General features: G+C 31.2%; 1 protein-coding gene across 2 annotated transcripts; it reads right to left on the minus strand.

Moving 5' to 3' along the window:
• Positions 1-6,457: 6,457 nt before the first annotated feature.
• On the minus strand, positions 6,458-9,752 carry LOC114400180 (B2 protein-like). 2 transcript variants are annotated; one of them, XM_028362499.1, is made up of 6 exons: positions 9,597-9,752; positions 8,198-8,776; positions 7,997-8,097; positions 7,217-7,300; positions 7,007-7,117; positions 6,458-6,890 (listed from the first exon to the last, which is right to left on the minus strand). In XM_028362499.1, exons 2-6 carry the CDS (start codon positions 8,763-8,765, stop codon positions 6,843-6,845), a joined length of 912 nt encoding a protein of 303 aa, XP_028218300.1. In that variant the 5' UTR covers positions 8,766-8,776; positions 9,597-9,752; the 3' UTR covers positions 6,458-6,842. The 2 variants fall into 2 exon arrangements, with proteins under 2 accessions (XP_028218300.1, XP_028218301.1); XM_028362500.1 differs by lacking the exon at positions 9,597-9,752 and adding an exon at positions 9,420-9,535.
• Positions 9,753-16,774: the final 7,022 nt, after the last annotated feature.

Genomic DNA, 16,774 nt, shown 5'->3' on the forward strand with positions numbered 1-16,774 from the left:
ATCATCTCTACGATTCACCTAAAAATGGGTTGATGTCTTGAGTAAGGACTTTTACTGAGTTTTAAATATTGTAACATTCTCAACATTATTTTGCTCCCTTATTAATTAAAAGGGCTTTTGGGAAACCAATTCCGTAGACTCTCTCTACTTCGGGTAATGAACTTGTCAGCATGGAATATGATTAGTGACTATATTTTTTGTGACTATATTAGTGACTATATTTTTTGTCCATTATTAGTTAATGTGTAGATTTTTTTTCTCTGAACCATATTATGTTTGCATTCAAAACAATAGTAGAAAGCAATTTCTTTGGAAGTAACACCATTTTTTAACATAATTCAAATTATATGTATTATACATTAGAAACTAATCCCTGTTAATGAAACTTAGGTAGGTAGATGGACTCATTTGCTACTGTTAGAGGTGCCTCCCATGAAGCCCCTTTCTCACAACATGAAAGATCACTTGTGCTATTCAAGTCATTCTTGGAAGGCATGCCTTTACCTGATGTTTCCTGACACATCCTTTGTGTTTTCATATTTATTTTAGATTGTAATTAAGCATTATCCTTAATTAATAACATATCATTAGCAAAGGAAAGTATTAAGTATGCATAATTTCAAAAGAAGAGTTGGAAATAGCATTTATTTTTTCTTTTGGGTTTTCAACCTTTGTATGTTAGTTTTTGTGTGCTTGGTTCTTGACGTGTCAAATGTAATGGACCCTTAGGTTTAAGAGATTCTGTAAAAATGTTGTAAGAGAATATTGTTATATAATTTCTTCTTATGCACAAATCTTTTGTACAAATATAAGTTCTCTTTTTTAAAATCAGTTTTCATTAAAGGAACAACAATTATACATAATGTTGCATGTGCTTTGAACCACAATTTGTAATTTATTTCTAATTAGGTCCTTCCTAGTGTAAGATGTTCAATTTTTTTAATGATAATATTTTTATTATTTTAATTTTTAACTTTTTCTTTTTTTAAAAAGAGACTTTCTAAGATGGTTCTCAGAAATCAAAGGACTGTCTTAGAATCCTCACTAATTTTTTAATTTATTTTAAATAATTTTAAGACGATTCTTTAAAAAATCGTCTTATAAAATATACTTTCATGGATCTGTCACAACTGTCACGGAAGACCTTTTTCCGGTAGTGATTTGATCTCAACTTATATTAAAAAATTCAATTTAATCCTTAATTTTTTAAAAGATATATTTTGATACTCAAATTTTTTTAAAATATATCAATCCGATCATTTTGGTCCAATTAATTTCATTAGCATTGTGAATACCAGTGAATTATATTTAAAAATAATGATGACTTTTAACCCGAATTATATTCATTGTTATTTAAAAGTAAAATAAAAAAACAAATCAAGTCTACCAGATAGGCATCGACTCTTTCTCAATGCAATAATAGCAAGTCTAGTGACTTCTTGATAGCATTGGTCTTGGAGAGGCAGATATCGGAGAAGTCGTGGAGGAGGAAGCGGTTGTAGTAGTTGGGATCGAAGTCGACGTTGGCATTGGCAGCGGAGTAGAAAGACGATGGTTTGGCGACAGGGTCGTCGAACAGGGGGGGAGGGGTAGACGAAGTTGGTGCCGTCCTTGGCGCTGCATATGGCTCGTGTGACGCAGTCATAGGTGCATGCAGCCTCCTCCACCATATCGAAGGTGCCAAGCCAACGCCACTCCTTTGACTGTAGGTCGCGGACCTCAACGGCGTACCGACCCCAGCCAGGGGCATCGCCGCCTGCACATGGCAGCGGTGTCATGCAAGGCACGCTTTTCTTGGGGTGGTGGTCGAAGACATTGGTGTCAGGGTCTTGAGTGAGGGCCATTTCGTTGAGACGATGGGTGCTTCTTCCGTTATGTGATTGGAGCGTTACTGAAGAGAATATGAGAAGCGCAACGGTGGCAAAATCACCATATTGGGTCACTTTTACAAAATATTTACCAGAATGGGTCTGTTCCATTCTTATTTATCAAGGGGTGCTGTTTTGGTAATTGAAAGTGCTTACCTGAGGGGCGCTTACTTGAGGAACGCGACACATGGCGTTTCTTGCAGCGGGTTGCAGGCGGTGCTGACAGGGGCTGGAAGCGCCCTGCAACCAGGCGCGTACGGTCGCGCCCTGCATGCAGGCGCTAAGGGTCGCGCCCTGCACACAGGCGCGTTGACTGGTGACCTGCCCCGAGGTCCAGGCGCCCTTAAATGGTCCCTCCCTCCCCCAAACCCCCCCCCCCCCCCCACCCAGGCTGTCCCCCCTAGCATCCCCTTCGCGTTTTGCTTCCCCCCCCCAACAGTCCCCTTCCCTGAAGTTCCCCCCTCCCCAGCAGGTTTTTTTTTTGTATTTTTAATTTATTTAATTTATATAAATTGTTATATTTTAATATATATATATATATTGTAGCAAGCTTCTCCCCCCTGTTTGCAGGTTCCCCTTCTCCTGTTTGGTTAGTTTTTATTTTGTGTTTTTAATTTATTTAATGTATATAAATTGTTATATTTTAATATTTATATATATATATATATATATATATATATATATATATTTTTTTTTTTGCAGATAGGCAGTTTATATTTTTTAGTGGATTTATTTGTAGAGGTAATTATTATTAGTTTGATAGTGTGTTACATTTTTAGTGCTTTGTTATATATTTTTTTGTAGGTAGATAGGCAATTTAAATTGATATATATTTTTAGTGCTTTGTTTTTTATTTTATAATAATATAAAATTGTTAATTATTGTTGAAGATAATTATAGATAATAATATTGTTATTTAAATACTATATAAATTGTTATATTTTAATATTTGTATATATATATATATATATATATATATATATATATATTTTACATATAGGCAGTTTATATTTTTTAGTGGATTTATTTGTAGAGGTAATTATTATTAGTTTGATAGTGTGTTATATTTTTAATGCTTTGTTATATATTTTTTTTATGATAGATAGGCAGTTTAAATTGATATATATTTTTTGTGCTTTGTTTTTTGATTTTATAATAATATAAAATTGTTAATTATTGTTGAAGATAATTATAGATAATAATATTGTTATTTATTATTTGTTATTTAAATATTATATTATTATTTTTGTTAATATTTAATTATATTAATTATAATTGATGTTATTTGCAATTGTAAGACTTTGTTGTTGTTGGGTTGATAATTTTAATTTCTAGAATATAATTTTAATTAAAATTAATAATAAATATTACTATAATATTGCTATTGAGCGTATTTAAAAAAGAAAGGCATATTGAGTTTGATACAATATATCAATAGTTTAAAATTAAAATCAAACTCTAAATTATAATTAATAACTTTTAAAATAAAAAGTTAAAATTAAGAGAAAAAAAATTGCTGAAATTGCTGCTATATATATATGTGTGTGTGTGTGTGTCATTATAATTCATTTACTTAAATTATGTGTTCATTTCTAAAATTTAAATTATGTATTTTTTTAGAATATTATTTGCGTACGTATTTAAAGTGTATTTAAATATATTGTAATTTATTATTAATTATTTATGATATGTGTGATTATTAATTTTTTTTCTTTTTATACAGGAGTTTTAATATGGCAAATTCGTCATCATCTAATCATTATGATGTGGCATCTGGACCATTAGAGGATGATTTATTGTGGAGGCAAAAAAGTCATATATCACAACATATTTGGAATGGTGCTAATCAAAGGACGTTAAAAATTCAACGAGTTACACCATTGTATAATCATAGAGAAGCACCGCCCGAGGAAATTATTCCTTTATTACAAGTTTCGGGTTTGTACCCGATAATGAAATTGGCGCAGTTGAAGGTAAATGGAGCATTAGTTAATGCTTTTATTGAAAGGAGGAGGCCAGAAACACATACATTTCATTTGAAGTGTGGCGAGACAACTATTACACTTCAAGATGTTTCTGTGCTACTTGGTATTTCTGTGGATGGAAGACCTTTAACTGGCAAGTTAAAGGTAAATGGAGCATTAGTTAATGCTTTTATTGAAAGGAAGAGGCCAGAAACACATACATTTCATTTGAAGTGTGGCGAGACAACTATTACACTTCAAGATGTTTTTGTGCTACTTGGTATTTCTGTGGATGGAAGACCTCTAACTGGCAATACAAATATTGACTGGTTTGAGTTGTGCCATGAATTATTGGGTGTCATGTCTGACGATGATGCAGTTGACGGGAACTCACTTTTATTGAGTTGGCTAACTTCTCAATTTGCAAATATTAATGATTTTATAGGCAACCAACAAGGGCTTGAAAGATTTGCTCGAGCTTGGATCTTAAGATTCATAGGAGATGTGATGTTTGTTGACAAAAGCAGCAAAAGGGTGCCAATGAGAAGCAGAATCCCAAAATGGAGTCTGACTTCCACCTACAAAAACAATATACCAAAAATTTATAATTCAAGGGTAGCGAATTATTTAAATATTATAATATTTATTTATATATAACAATAAATATACCTTTTCCCGATTGCACAACTGTAAGTGGTTCGATCAAACGGGCAACTTCATCATCTGTGTCAGACATTTCATCAATATCCTCATTCTCATCTAATGAGTCCTCAGCGTATGAATTAGATATTAAATAATCATCATCATCAAAATCTTCTTCTGAATTTGTTCCAGCTGTTGCACTACCCGATTCATTGTGAGACATATTATTTTCACATGATAACAATGAATTTGTCAAATTAATTGCAGAAGCACCCGCAACATCAACTTCAACACATAATTCTATGACAGACATTTCTTGTTGTTGTTCAAAACTTTGAATCATTATTTCAACATCTTCATCGTCACAAATTTGCAGTGCAATATACTTACCTGCAACTAAAAATCTACAAGTGATAGTAGATATACTTTCATGTTTTTATAATTTTACCTTGTCGTGTATCCTTTTTTTTAAACTCTCAAAACTTATACCACGCTTTATTTGAATAGTTTTTTTAGGGCCTTCAAATGTGATACCATCATCAGTTTCGTACATCTTACCATTTAAATAGACGAGTGTAATAATTGAATTCATTTTTCAAAAATATACCTACAATAAATAATTAATGTCGTCAACAAACAATAATATAAAAAATATATTAACATAACATAAATTATTAACCTAAAATAAATTAACAACAACAAATTACTCTAAATAAATTAAATTACTGTCACAACAATTTCCTACTTCGCATACTCATGACGCAAAACAATCGGCATTTATTTTTAATGTCTATGTATAAATTTTGGCTATTAAAAAAATATACCAACAACATCAATAATTATGAGCTTAACTAATAATAATAATAATGTGCTAGACATAAAAACTACTACAATAAATAATTATTGTCATCAACAAACAAATATAACATAATTATAACCAAAAATTACTAATTATCACACAAAAAATATAAAAAAAAAAATACTATTTCATTTTATAGTTCGTGTCAATTTGTTTATGCACCTACAAAATAAAGTCATTATTATCATCAACAAAATAAATATTAATTAATGCTATAATGTATGGAAGATAAAAAATATTTACTAGTTTTGAGCAAAATTTCTAACCGGTATAAAGCACTTCAACACGTTTCAACTCAACGGGCCACCACTAGTGGGCGCGTCTTACCACTAGTGGTCGCGTCTGGGGCCCCACCACTACTGATAGCGCCTGGCAGGCCACCACTAGTGGTCGCGCCTGACAGGCCACCACTTCCACCCCTGTCTCATCGTCCTGTCAAGTCACGCCACGTGTCGCGTTCTGGTGGAACGCGCCCCTCAGGTAGACGCTTTGTAGTAAAATAATAGACCCCCTTAATAAATAAAAATGAAACAGACCCATTTTAGTAATTAATTTATAAAAGGGACCCAATTTGGTGATTTTGCGACACAACGGTAAGTTAGCACTATGGGCATCGTGTAATTTGAAAACTAACAATAAATACAGTGACGGCTTTTAGCAGTCACTATTCTTAAAGAGAAAACCGTTAAAATTCACAATACTAACCACGCGAATCCAATTTCATCCAATTTGCCGAAAATAACTAAATTAATCCATTTTAAAAAATTTAAAAACCAAATTAAATAATTTAAAGATCAACATTTTTTTTCTCCAAACAAAAAAAAATATTCTTATGCATATTTTTCTTCCTTCCAATTCACTTTCATTCCTTTGAAACGGACCCTTAAGTATTCTACTAATTTTTTTATAACTTTAAAAAACAAAAACTAGTTTATATTTATTTACAATCATGAATTTACCTACAAAAACTGATTTTTATAAAAGAATCCATTCAAAATAACTTGACTTCAGTCAATTTTTTTTTTCAAACTTCTTATTACTTTGAAAAGATAAAGCACATGCATGAAAAACTTTTAAAAGTAATTTTTTTAAAAAAAGTAAATCTTTTATGGAAAAAACTAAGGTTGCCAATAAAATAAAAGATCACTTCAACCAACTCAACATAGAGTTTAGTAATACATGAAGCTTTTTAACTTTAATTTTTTTCTTGGTTCAACAGATACATACTTTAGCAGTACAAACAGTAGTCTGTACTTTACTTAATCATACAAAGGTATTAAATGTCATGTAACAGCTACAAAGCATCTTCCAGGGGATAGATACCACAACAACCATTTATTCACCAACAAAGGGTCTCTCACTCTCAACAACACGCTCCCTTTACTTCCCCCAAAACATGATGATGATTCACTTTCCAAGCTTACGCTTCACGGAAAATCTGCCAAAACCACACAGCTGGCACACCAAAACCTACCTATTTTGCACATTCATTCTTTGTTTGATTCTTGCTTATGCTGCTGAACCAGCTTGTTCACATAGGTCCAACAGATCCAGAGTCTGCAATATCCAATAACAATAACAAATTCCACTCCATCAATGACAGAAACCAACAGGGACAAATCAATGTCATGGAATGATTCTTTTTAGTTTAAAATAGCAATATTCCTTCATACCTCTGGAACTGACAGTTCAAGACGAAACTTTGGCCCGTCATAATGATGCAATACTGGCCTGAAAGAATCTTCTTCCAATGCCTTGCAGAGCTTCCTGACACGGATTCTTACCTACAAGGAAGAGGAGGCACAAATTTTTTGTTTTATTCATTGATTTACAGATAAGCTCATACATGGTCTCCACCATTTCAAAGTCCTATATTCTACTACCTGAGCTGGAAACCTTGATTCCCCTTTGCATTTTTTATCCTCCCAGGCAGTTGGATCTATGTTAGAGCCACCAAAACTTGCTGCCTGCAACACAGGACTTTCAAAGTAAGCAAATAATCAACTAAATTTAATTTTGTCTATCAACAACTTTTTTCAATTTTAGTCATTATATTTAAATTCGAATAGTGGTTAAAAAAAATAATACTAAAGAATGCAAGAAAGAAACTATATACATCTTTTCAAAGATAGAAGATTATTCCCAATCTCTAATCAGACAAACATACCCAAGCAAAGGAGAAACCAAAAACAATGAGACCAAATTAAAACACAGTCATTTTCATCCTATGCATTGGGTAACCCCATCACTAGCTATGCCACAGCAGCTGAATACAATTTTTTTTAACATTTAACCCCACTAACATCAGCTTTTTTCTATCTATTAGATTATAATACAACAACAAAAGCCATCTAAACATGCTCTAACTGTATGAGTAAAGACAACAGAAGAATGTTCATCATTTCTGAAATACAGACAATATTTCCATGCCTATAACATATGTTTAACACAGATTCTAGCTATTGGGGAACACAAATAGGTTTCCTAGCTGTTCTTGGGTGCAATGTTTCTCCTTGAGAAATTATAATTAGCCTCACTTTTTACCAATATCATTTAAACTGGGGACATGATTTCAATATTTCATAGCCAAAAAAATAAGGTACATTCTGCATAGTCTGAAGCACAACACAATTAACTGTAATTGGAAATTTAGAATAGCTTACCTCAAAAATACCATGCAGCTGATGAGTAGTATAGTTATAAAGAAATAAAGGTAGCCCTGGTGTTATTGCCCTAACAGAATCTCGATACCTTGGAGGCAAACCTATCAAAAAACATAGAAAGAATCAGTCATCATGAAGTATTTGATTAATAATCTTCAAGATAGAAAAATAGATGTCATTTAATAACTAATAAGTACTCACCAAATAGCTGACGTTTCAAGTCTTCCTGCATTGTGTCATTGTTACAGACAAAGATGTATCCTCCAAGCACCTCATTGCGGGGGAGTGTCTCCGCAGCAGGCAAGGTCTTAAACCTTTTGTCAGTTGCATTTGTGTTGTTGCTTTCATTGGTGTTGATGTTGTTGCCAGTGTTGTTGTTGATCTCTTTGTTATGCTGAATACTGCCATTGTACTTGTTACTGATCACATTACTCACCAAGTTTGCATTGTTTTTCTGATACACTGCATTCATACCATAAACACCATTTCGAAGTGAGCTTTTGCTCACATTCTCAGTAAATTTAGAGTCCAGGTTCAACATGCTCAAGTTAAGAGAATCAAATTTGTTCTCTTCCTGGAACCCAAATTTATCCCTTGACCTTGTTTCAATGGGTCCCTTTGAAAGATCAAGGTTGTTCACACGCTCCCCCTTCAATCTTGTCTGTTCGGCCAGTTTCGAGGCAACCATTAACCACTTGTGATCCTCCGATGCTTTTGAGTGCCCACGGAGTTCATCACCCAATTGCCAGAAGCTCTGCATGTTTTCCATCCCTTGAAACCCTAAAAAGTTATCATAAACAAAATATAGAGCTTATTAAAGGAGTAAATTAACACAAACACAGCGAGAAACAGGGCATAGCAAACATGCAATTAGGGAAAAAGAAAATGCTTCAACAACATCTTCCTTTTTTATCCTGACACAGGTCAAACGCCTGACTAGATTTATAATAGTTCACAAAAGCATAATTCCTACTTCAAGTTTTAAATTACACCAATTTCATACCATTTCGTAGTATTCTAGTATAGTGGGGCTTTGCTACTCCTGATAACCCCAAAAATAAAAAGGGAAAACCATAATTCTAATAATTTCTAACCAACACATACAAAGCAAATAAAAGAGCTCCCAAATCTTATTTATCCATTTTAAAGAACATGGATTTGCACATTTGACTTCAATGCAACTCCACACAAAATCGACGCTACCAAACCCTTAGCAGCAACACGCCATCACAAATCTGACATCAAATTGCTAGGTAACAACTCAAGTTCAAAAAATAAAAAACAGAAATGGAACAAAAACAAAAACCTTCACTCACATCTCGCACAAACACCGGCACACACTGAAACTTAAACAGCAAAAGCAAGATCACAAAACGAAATCGAAGATCCGAAGCGAGCATTCACAGATACAATAAGAGCTTACCAAAACCAGCACAGTGAAGTAAGCACAACACAGCTTCAACGATGGAAAGTAAACAAAGACGAAGATTCGAAATCGGAAATTGATGACGAAAATTAAGACAGTGATTCAAGAAATTTTCGCAGACAAGAAGAAGAAGCCCTAGATTTGGGGATCCAAAGATGAGAGGAGAGAGAGTACCTTTTACGACTTGGCTGTGAAACTCGAAGAAGCAAATAAGAGAGAGAGAGAGAGAACGAAAGAGGAAAGGCCGAAAGAGTTTTTAATGAGGTTCATTTTTTTCGTGCTTTACGTAAATGTCCATTGATGTTTCGGGGAATTACGGAGGTGCCACTGTTAATTTTGACTTTTTTATTTATTTTAATTTAACTTTTGATTTCAGTCGGTGGCGATGAGAGGGTGTGGTGTGTACATTGAATGTGTGTAGTGTACTATTGAGGTTTCACGTGGCCCTCGCGCGCTCAGAGGTTGCCGGAGATGTCACGCCATAAATTGTGTTAGACCTACATAACGTGAGCGAGTGAGGTATGGTATGGATAAACTTCAACACATTTTTTTAATGAAAATATAAAGAGAAAAAAAAAATAGATAAACACTCTTGAGATTTAGTGTTTTTGTAAAAAAAAAAAATGGTCCCCACAAATTCCAAGTGATTTACCTTTAGTTTTGTCGGTTTTTGTTACAAAAACAATGACAACAAATAAAATATTGATACTATCATGCCATACTAATGCATGATGTAAAATCATCATTAATTTATAAAAACAAATAAAAACAAACGTACTAATTTAAAAGGAATAAAATAAAAAAATAATATTATATGTTCCTATTTATAATTAAGACGTAGTTTTAAAAAAATTATTCATTTTTATAAGATATTATTAGGATAGTTAAATATCTTAAATTATCTCTAGATAAATTTAAAAAAAAATATTATAATTATAGGTAAATTTGAAAATTAATATTTAAGCCTCAAATGAATTACTTCATTAGTCCCACAATAATAATTATCCTAAGTTATTTTTTACAGACTAAAAAAATATAATAAATAGATGAAAGTTGTAATTTTACAGATTTAATCTTAAATCATCATTATTCATTTTTAGATTTTATAATTCATCATTAATATATAAGAGATATAAGTAACAAAAATAATTAATATTACATTAAAAAATTATAATAAAAGTTATATTAAGACAATTTTTTTTCTTATAAATAATTATAATGAAATAATGGAAATATTAAATAAACCCTCAAATTAAATATTAAAATTCATACATTTAATAATGTGACACACTTAACACCATCAAGTTTTTGTAAATTTTTATCATAAAAAATGACTTATTAGCCTTGACACTATTTTCACCGCCGTTTATTGTATTGTCATTGAATTGAGACTCTAGGTGTATTTTCATCCTTGTATTAGTATTAGTCTCATAGGAAGTATTTTGCTGTTAAAATTATGTGTAACGGGAAGTTTCGTTTTAATAGGACGAGACGAGACTCTTAAAAGGATCATACCACAAGTCCTTTGGAAGTGGCTGCTAAGATATGTTGTATCTTGCGATGTTTTGGTATTTAGTTTTTGTACTCTTCTTAGTGCATCTTGTGAACTCTTAAGTTAAAAAGTGTGATAGCCTTGTGTCATATATAGAATTGGCTGTCACAATTTCGTTTTCTTTTGTCACGGTCTTCCTACTGATTTTCATCTTTGTCAATAATACTGAAAGCCAAGGTAAAATGGCAAAAGTGTGTTTTATTGGATTCTCACTGCATGTTCTTTGCACCTTGTTTCTTTGGTATAATTTCCTGTGTATATGAGGGAATATGGAACCCTGCAAAAGTTGTGCTTGTATAAATTGCCAGGAATCATGTAAAAATGCATGGTTCAGATATCGGCTGTTACATTTGACCACATGCATGAGAGTATGGTTTGACTTACTGATCATGGAATTTCATAGTAAAGCTAAGCATAATCCAATTATGCGCATTTTTGGTCCATGATTTTGGAATTTTACTGAATTTTGAAAATTTTGGTCCAGTAAACATATGTTCTATTAGTGAATCATGAATAAACTAACACAATTAAAGTGATCATTTTAAGAATTTTTTTTACTGAAATTTTCATATACACTGGACCAGACCAGTTCAACCACTAACAACTATTTTTAAGGATCTTCTGCTTCTTCATGTACAGAATTATTATTTTTTTTTCTTTTTTGAGGATACAAAGATAACACTTAAAATTTCATGTTGTCAATTTCTCTTTTTTTAATCAATTAATTTGTTAATATATAGTATGTTGTTTTGCACTGAAATTAAGTATTGTGTTTGGACGCTCTTTCATCTATGTAACATTGTCCAAATTTTTTTTTTCTTTTATTTTTTTGATAGCCAAATTATTCTTTTTTTTATATAGAAAATTAAACAATATATACCATGCTTTCCGATTGCGCACACAATTGTTGGCCAGTGTTTGCTGTGTGTTTGCGCCTCACATGTTTGAAAAGTAAAGGTTTTCTAGTGCACATTTTTTATGAGATTTATTCATATTGTAAAGGATATGAGGAACTAGTTGACTTAAATATCTGGCTTTTAAGGTCAGCTGATTGCTGCTATGGCTGGAAGTTTGTTGAGCCAGCTTGCAAGCAATTCATAGCTTGATTCCACAACAACTCAATAAGCAATGATTACAAAAGCTAATGAGTTGTGCTTACTGCCTAGCTAAGCTGAAAATTTTAACATTTTTTTTAAATGGACAAAGCTTTAGTTTTCATATGTTTGACTCATAATATATATATATATATATATATATATATATATATATATATATATATATATATATATATAATTTAATTTTTTTTGTATTATTTTACACCAAAATATATAAAAATTAACGAGAAAAAAATTTTGAGTACAAGATATGAGCTAGGCTAATCTAGCTCTGGAGTTTGGAGTTAGTTGACTTAAGACCATAAAATTCCAGGCTTAATTGGAAAATAAAGGGTATATATAGGATGGTTTCTTTTCTTTTCTATTAGAATTTTGTGTTTAATCATTTGGATTAACTTGCAATTTAACTTGATAGATTTCTTGTAAATAGGTTCTTAACGTACTGCATCAAATAGGCTAAATGCGTGGAACTTTTTTCATAACCAGTGTATTTCTGGCCTTTGAGATTGATTGGATTAATGCCCTTGTGAATTCTCCTTTTCAAAGGGGATAATGTTATATTTTTAAAGTATCCAATTTGTTAGAGATTATGTCACTTTCCTTTAAAGATCGACTACGTCTCTCTGTAACCAAGTAATTTTGATTATTTATGGTCTAGATTAAAAAGGATTGATTGTCTAATCAGTGAAATCATTGTTTTTGATTCCTCATATTATTCTTCTCTATTGACGATTCTATTAAAATATATTTAGACATTAAATATGAATATTTCTTTTAACATAATTCAACTTTGAATCATTATGTTATGAAATATTATACCCTTATTCTAAACTCAACCCCATAAATACCAGCAGTGATCATTGCTGCTCACTAGTACTCCCTAATTTTATTAAATTTTGGAAGGGCAACTGGGTGGAGGTTTTTTTTTTTTTTGGAAGCTTTTTTTGTCTTTCATCTCCCATCCGTTGATCTATTATATCAATCCTAGGCCATGCCCATTCCTTAATTGGGCTTTTACATAAGCTGCTTCATGGAGTTGCTATCTCAAATATGCATAGTGATTAAGTCATAACTACAGGATTAGCCAAATTCTTGTGAATTGTACGTGTACTGGATTCACCCTTTCATTTGTCCATTTTCTATCTATCTATATATATATATATATAAAAGAGTCTTGTAATATAATCACTAGTGGTACGGGTACCTATACTGCATTTCTGGTTAGTGACCATGGCTTATTGGCCAACTCCGTTGCATTCTTTTATTTTCTCATATGTATATATAGAATTTCTGTTGTAGAGGATTCCTCATTCTCTTCCAAGTTGTACTTCACCTTTTCTCTCCCTTGATAAATTTCTTTTTTTTTTACTTCACTCTTCTTAAGATAAGTGATTATTCTGTCTTGTTGAGCAAATCTTGAATTTGTTTTTCATTTGTTTTCTGACATCTACGTAGCATGCTGATGTTGGACATATTACATGTCAAGTAATACAATCCCAGGATATTCTTGTGTTGTGTTAAAAATAATCAAATTGTAGAAGAGATGCTATCAAAGTAGATAGAAAAGAAGCTGTTTTCTTCGTGTTTGAGTTATATGCATTTTTTTTCCTAATCATTTTGTTATTTTTTTCAAACTAAAAAAGAAAAGGAAGAACAATGATCTCTATAAAGTTGTACAGACATGTTTGGACGTATGATTCTGGGCTCTGGCTTTGGGCATTATTGCATGGGCTTGGCCCAAATATGGCCCATCAAGACTTCTGAGAATACTTTCCAAGAGCTCAATATGTGATGGACCATATTTTATCATCTTTTTTGTAAATAAAAAAATTGGGTAAGTTATGGGATTCCTCAAATTAGTACAGAGTTGAAGATCTTAAGTTCGTATTTGGTTTTCCGTTGAAAAATTGATTCTGAATTCACAATTAATATATGTTTGGTTTTATGTTAGAGAAAAATTTAGAATTGATTATAGATTCAAAAATAATTTTGAGTTGAAGTAACTTTGAGTATGTGTTTGAATGAATGTTGACAAAATTAATTTTGAAGTGATGTGGTTTATGTTTGGACATTTTATTATAAAATCAAATTAGGAGTAAAATTTAATACAAAATTTTGGATCTAACACAAAAGCTACTTAATATTACTTCAACCCCATAATCAATTATGGACCGAGAGTTAATTTTGAATTATTTTTCGATGTGAAATCAAACATGTGAAAATATATCAAAAATTAATTATGAACTTAGAATCAATTTCCCAACGTCAAACCAAACACACACATTGAGTATCTTCTGCATTGGATCCAAAATTTTGTACTAAATTTTATTCCTAACTTGAATTTATAATAAAAAATCCAAACATAAACTACATCACTTCAAAATCAATTTTAACCAAAATTAATTTTGCAAAATCAATTTTATTCAAAATTAATTTTGCCAACGTCCATCCAAACACTTTAATATTTTAAAAAAATATTTATAGATTAATTATCAACAATATCTTTACATTCATAGAAAATTCAAAATTTTAAATTTACATTCTTATGAGAAATGAGTTGTAATTTCTGCCAATTGAGTAGATAAAATGGATACCTCAAACTAAATGTGAAAAGTACTTGTTCAATTCATTTTCACTTGTTGAGTCTTGACTTTATTATTTTGTTAAATTAGGCATCAAAGTCCTTGTAAATGGTATCATCAGTATAATTGCCCCTAAAACATTATATTTGCCATTGTGTTTGATTCCTCGAATCCATGATTCATCTCTTTGAAGTCTTGAATGCTCACACTTGAACAAATGTAATTTGCAAAGTCGTAAATGCCATCTCCTCCATCACCTCATTGATAAGTGAAGCTTTAGATTTGAGGCTATTGCTAGGTACTTTGTTTACTAAACATGGATCACAACAGTAGATGTGTTATGCAAAATCACTTTTGGCCTACCCTACTGGAAAAAGTGCATTTTATGTCAGTTAATTTACACATACGATGACGATTATTGACCGTCGTTGTAGCCAACGTCGTAGAAAGTCTTCACTTTCTACAACGGTAAACCATCTTAGAAAAATGCATCATTCTAAGACGATTCTTACCTAAAAATCCTTCTAAGACGATTCTTAGTTAAAAACCTTCTTAAAAGGGTAGAATTCCTATGATGGTTTTTCAGAGAATTGTCTTAGAATGTCTTTTTTTAAAACAAAAAAAAAGTTAAAAAATTACTAGATTCTAAGACGGTTTTCCCAAAAATCGTTTTAGAAAATAGAGATTCTAAGACGGTTTTTCATAGAATTCGTCTTAGAATGTGTTTTTTTTAAATATTATTTTAAAAAATTAAAGATTCTAAGACGGTTTTAGCCTAAAAACCGTTTTAGAATGTCATTTTTGTAAAGAAAATAATAAATTTCTTTCTTCACTATTTTTAATACTTTTTTATCTTTTAATTATTATTGTAATGTAAACCACTTATTATTTTATTTTAACATGTCATTATACATTGATAAAAAAAAATCACACTAACTACATATACAAAAAAGTTCATTTCAAAAAAATAAAAAACACAAACAAGAACGATAATGACTACTTTTATGCTAGTTTCAAAAAAAAAATCTCTCCCATAACCCATATTGCCTAAACCTGCCAATTAAAATCCACTATAAGTCTATAACAATTATATAAACCCCTCTCTCTGTTACTAAAAATGTTAAATGAAGTTCAACAAAATAACTAGAAAGGATACAAAATTGTTCATAAAACTCGTTCACCTCAAAACAAAATTTATAATACTTGAGAGAAACTATTGAAAACAAAAATCAAGACTTCATCCTAAACAACCATGGGCCACACCCCAAGTTACACAATGGATACAAATAACAATTTATCAAAGAAACTTAAGTTGTTTCCACGAGTATAAAAAAGATAATGAAACTAGCAAACATGGACAAGCACTCACATTCTCTTCAATGTAGTTCAAGCAACCATCATTAGGGACAAAAGCGGCAATCTTCTTCCAATTCTTGATAAGTTGAACCCTGGCACACTTACGAATGGTAGAGTTGGACTACTTAGCCTTAATACCTCAACTAGAAAAACACATTAATTTCTTAAAATTGTATACTCTAACCAAATCAAATAAATATTCTAGTGAAAGATATACAAATCAAGTTAACCTAATCTTACATCTTTTCAAGAACAATTCCCTTGGCATGGGATGAACCAACAAAAGGATTCTTCCAATCATTTCCAAGATGGGATTTCTTGTATGACTTGTCTGCCCACTTTTGCCTCCTGTGGTGGGACTTGAGCTAGATTCTATAATTTAAAATTATGCACAGATTAATTATACTTTTTATTCTAAAACTCTTGTAATCTATTATTTTGAGACTAACTATGCTATGTTTGAATAAACTTCTTATAATAGGAGAAAAAAAACAAAATACAAAATAATCTTCTTCTATAAGCTAATAGCAATTTATAAGTTAATTTGTAAAAAATTTCTTATATCAGCTTCTCTAAAACACTTATTTTTAACTTATGAATAAGTTAATTTTAATTTTTGAAAGTAGTTTATTTTATTTTTTCTGCTATAAATACTTATAGATAATCAAGGAATCTAACTAGCTCATTTAATTAAACATAATGTGTGAGTGTTGTAAATTATTTAATACATATTTTTTATTCCTATGA

Source organism: Glycine soja, chromosome 19 (genome assembly GCF_004193775.1).
Source record: "Glycine soja cultivar W05 chromosome 19, ASM419377v2, whole genome shotgun sequence".
Lineage (NCBI taxonomy): Eukaryota > Viridiplantae > Streptophyta > Magnoliopsida > Fabales > Fabaceae > Glycine > Glycine soja.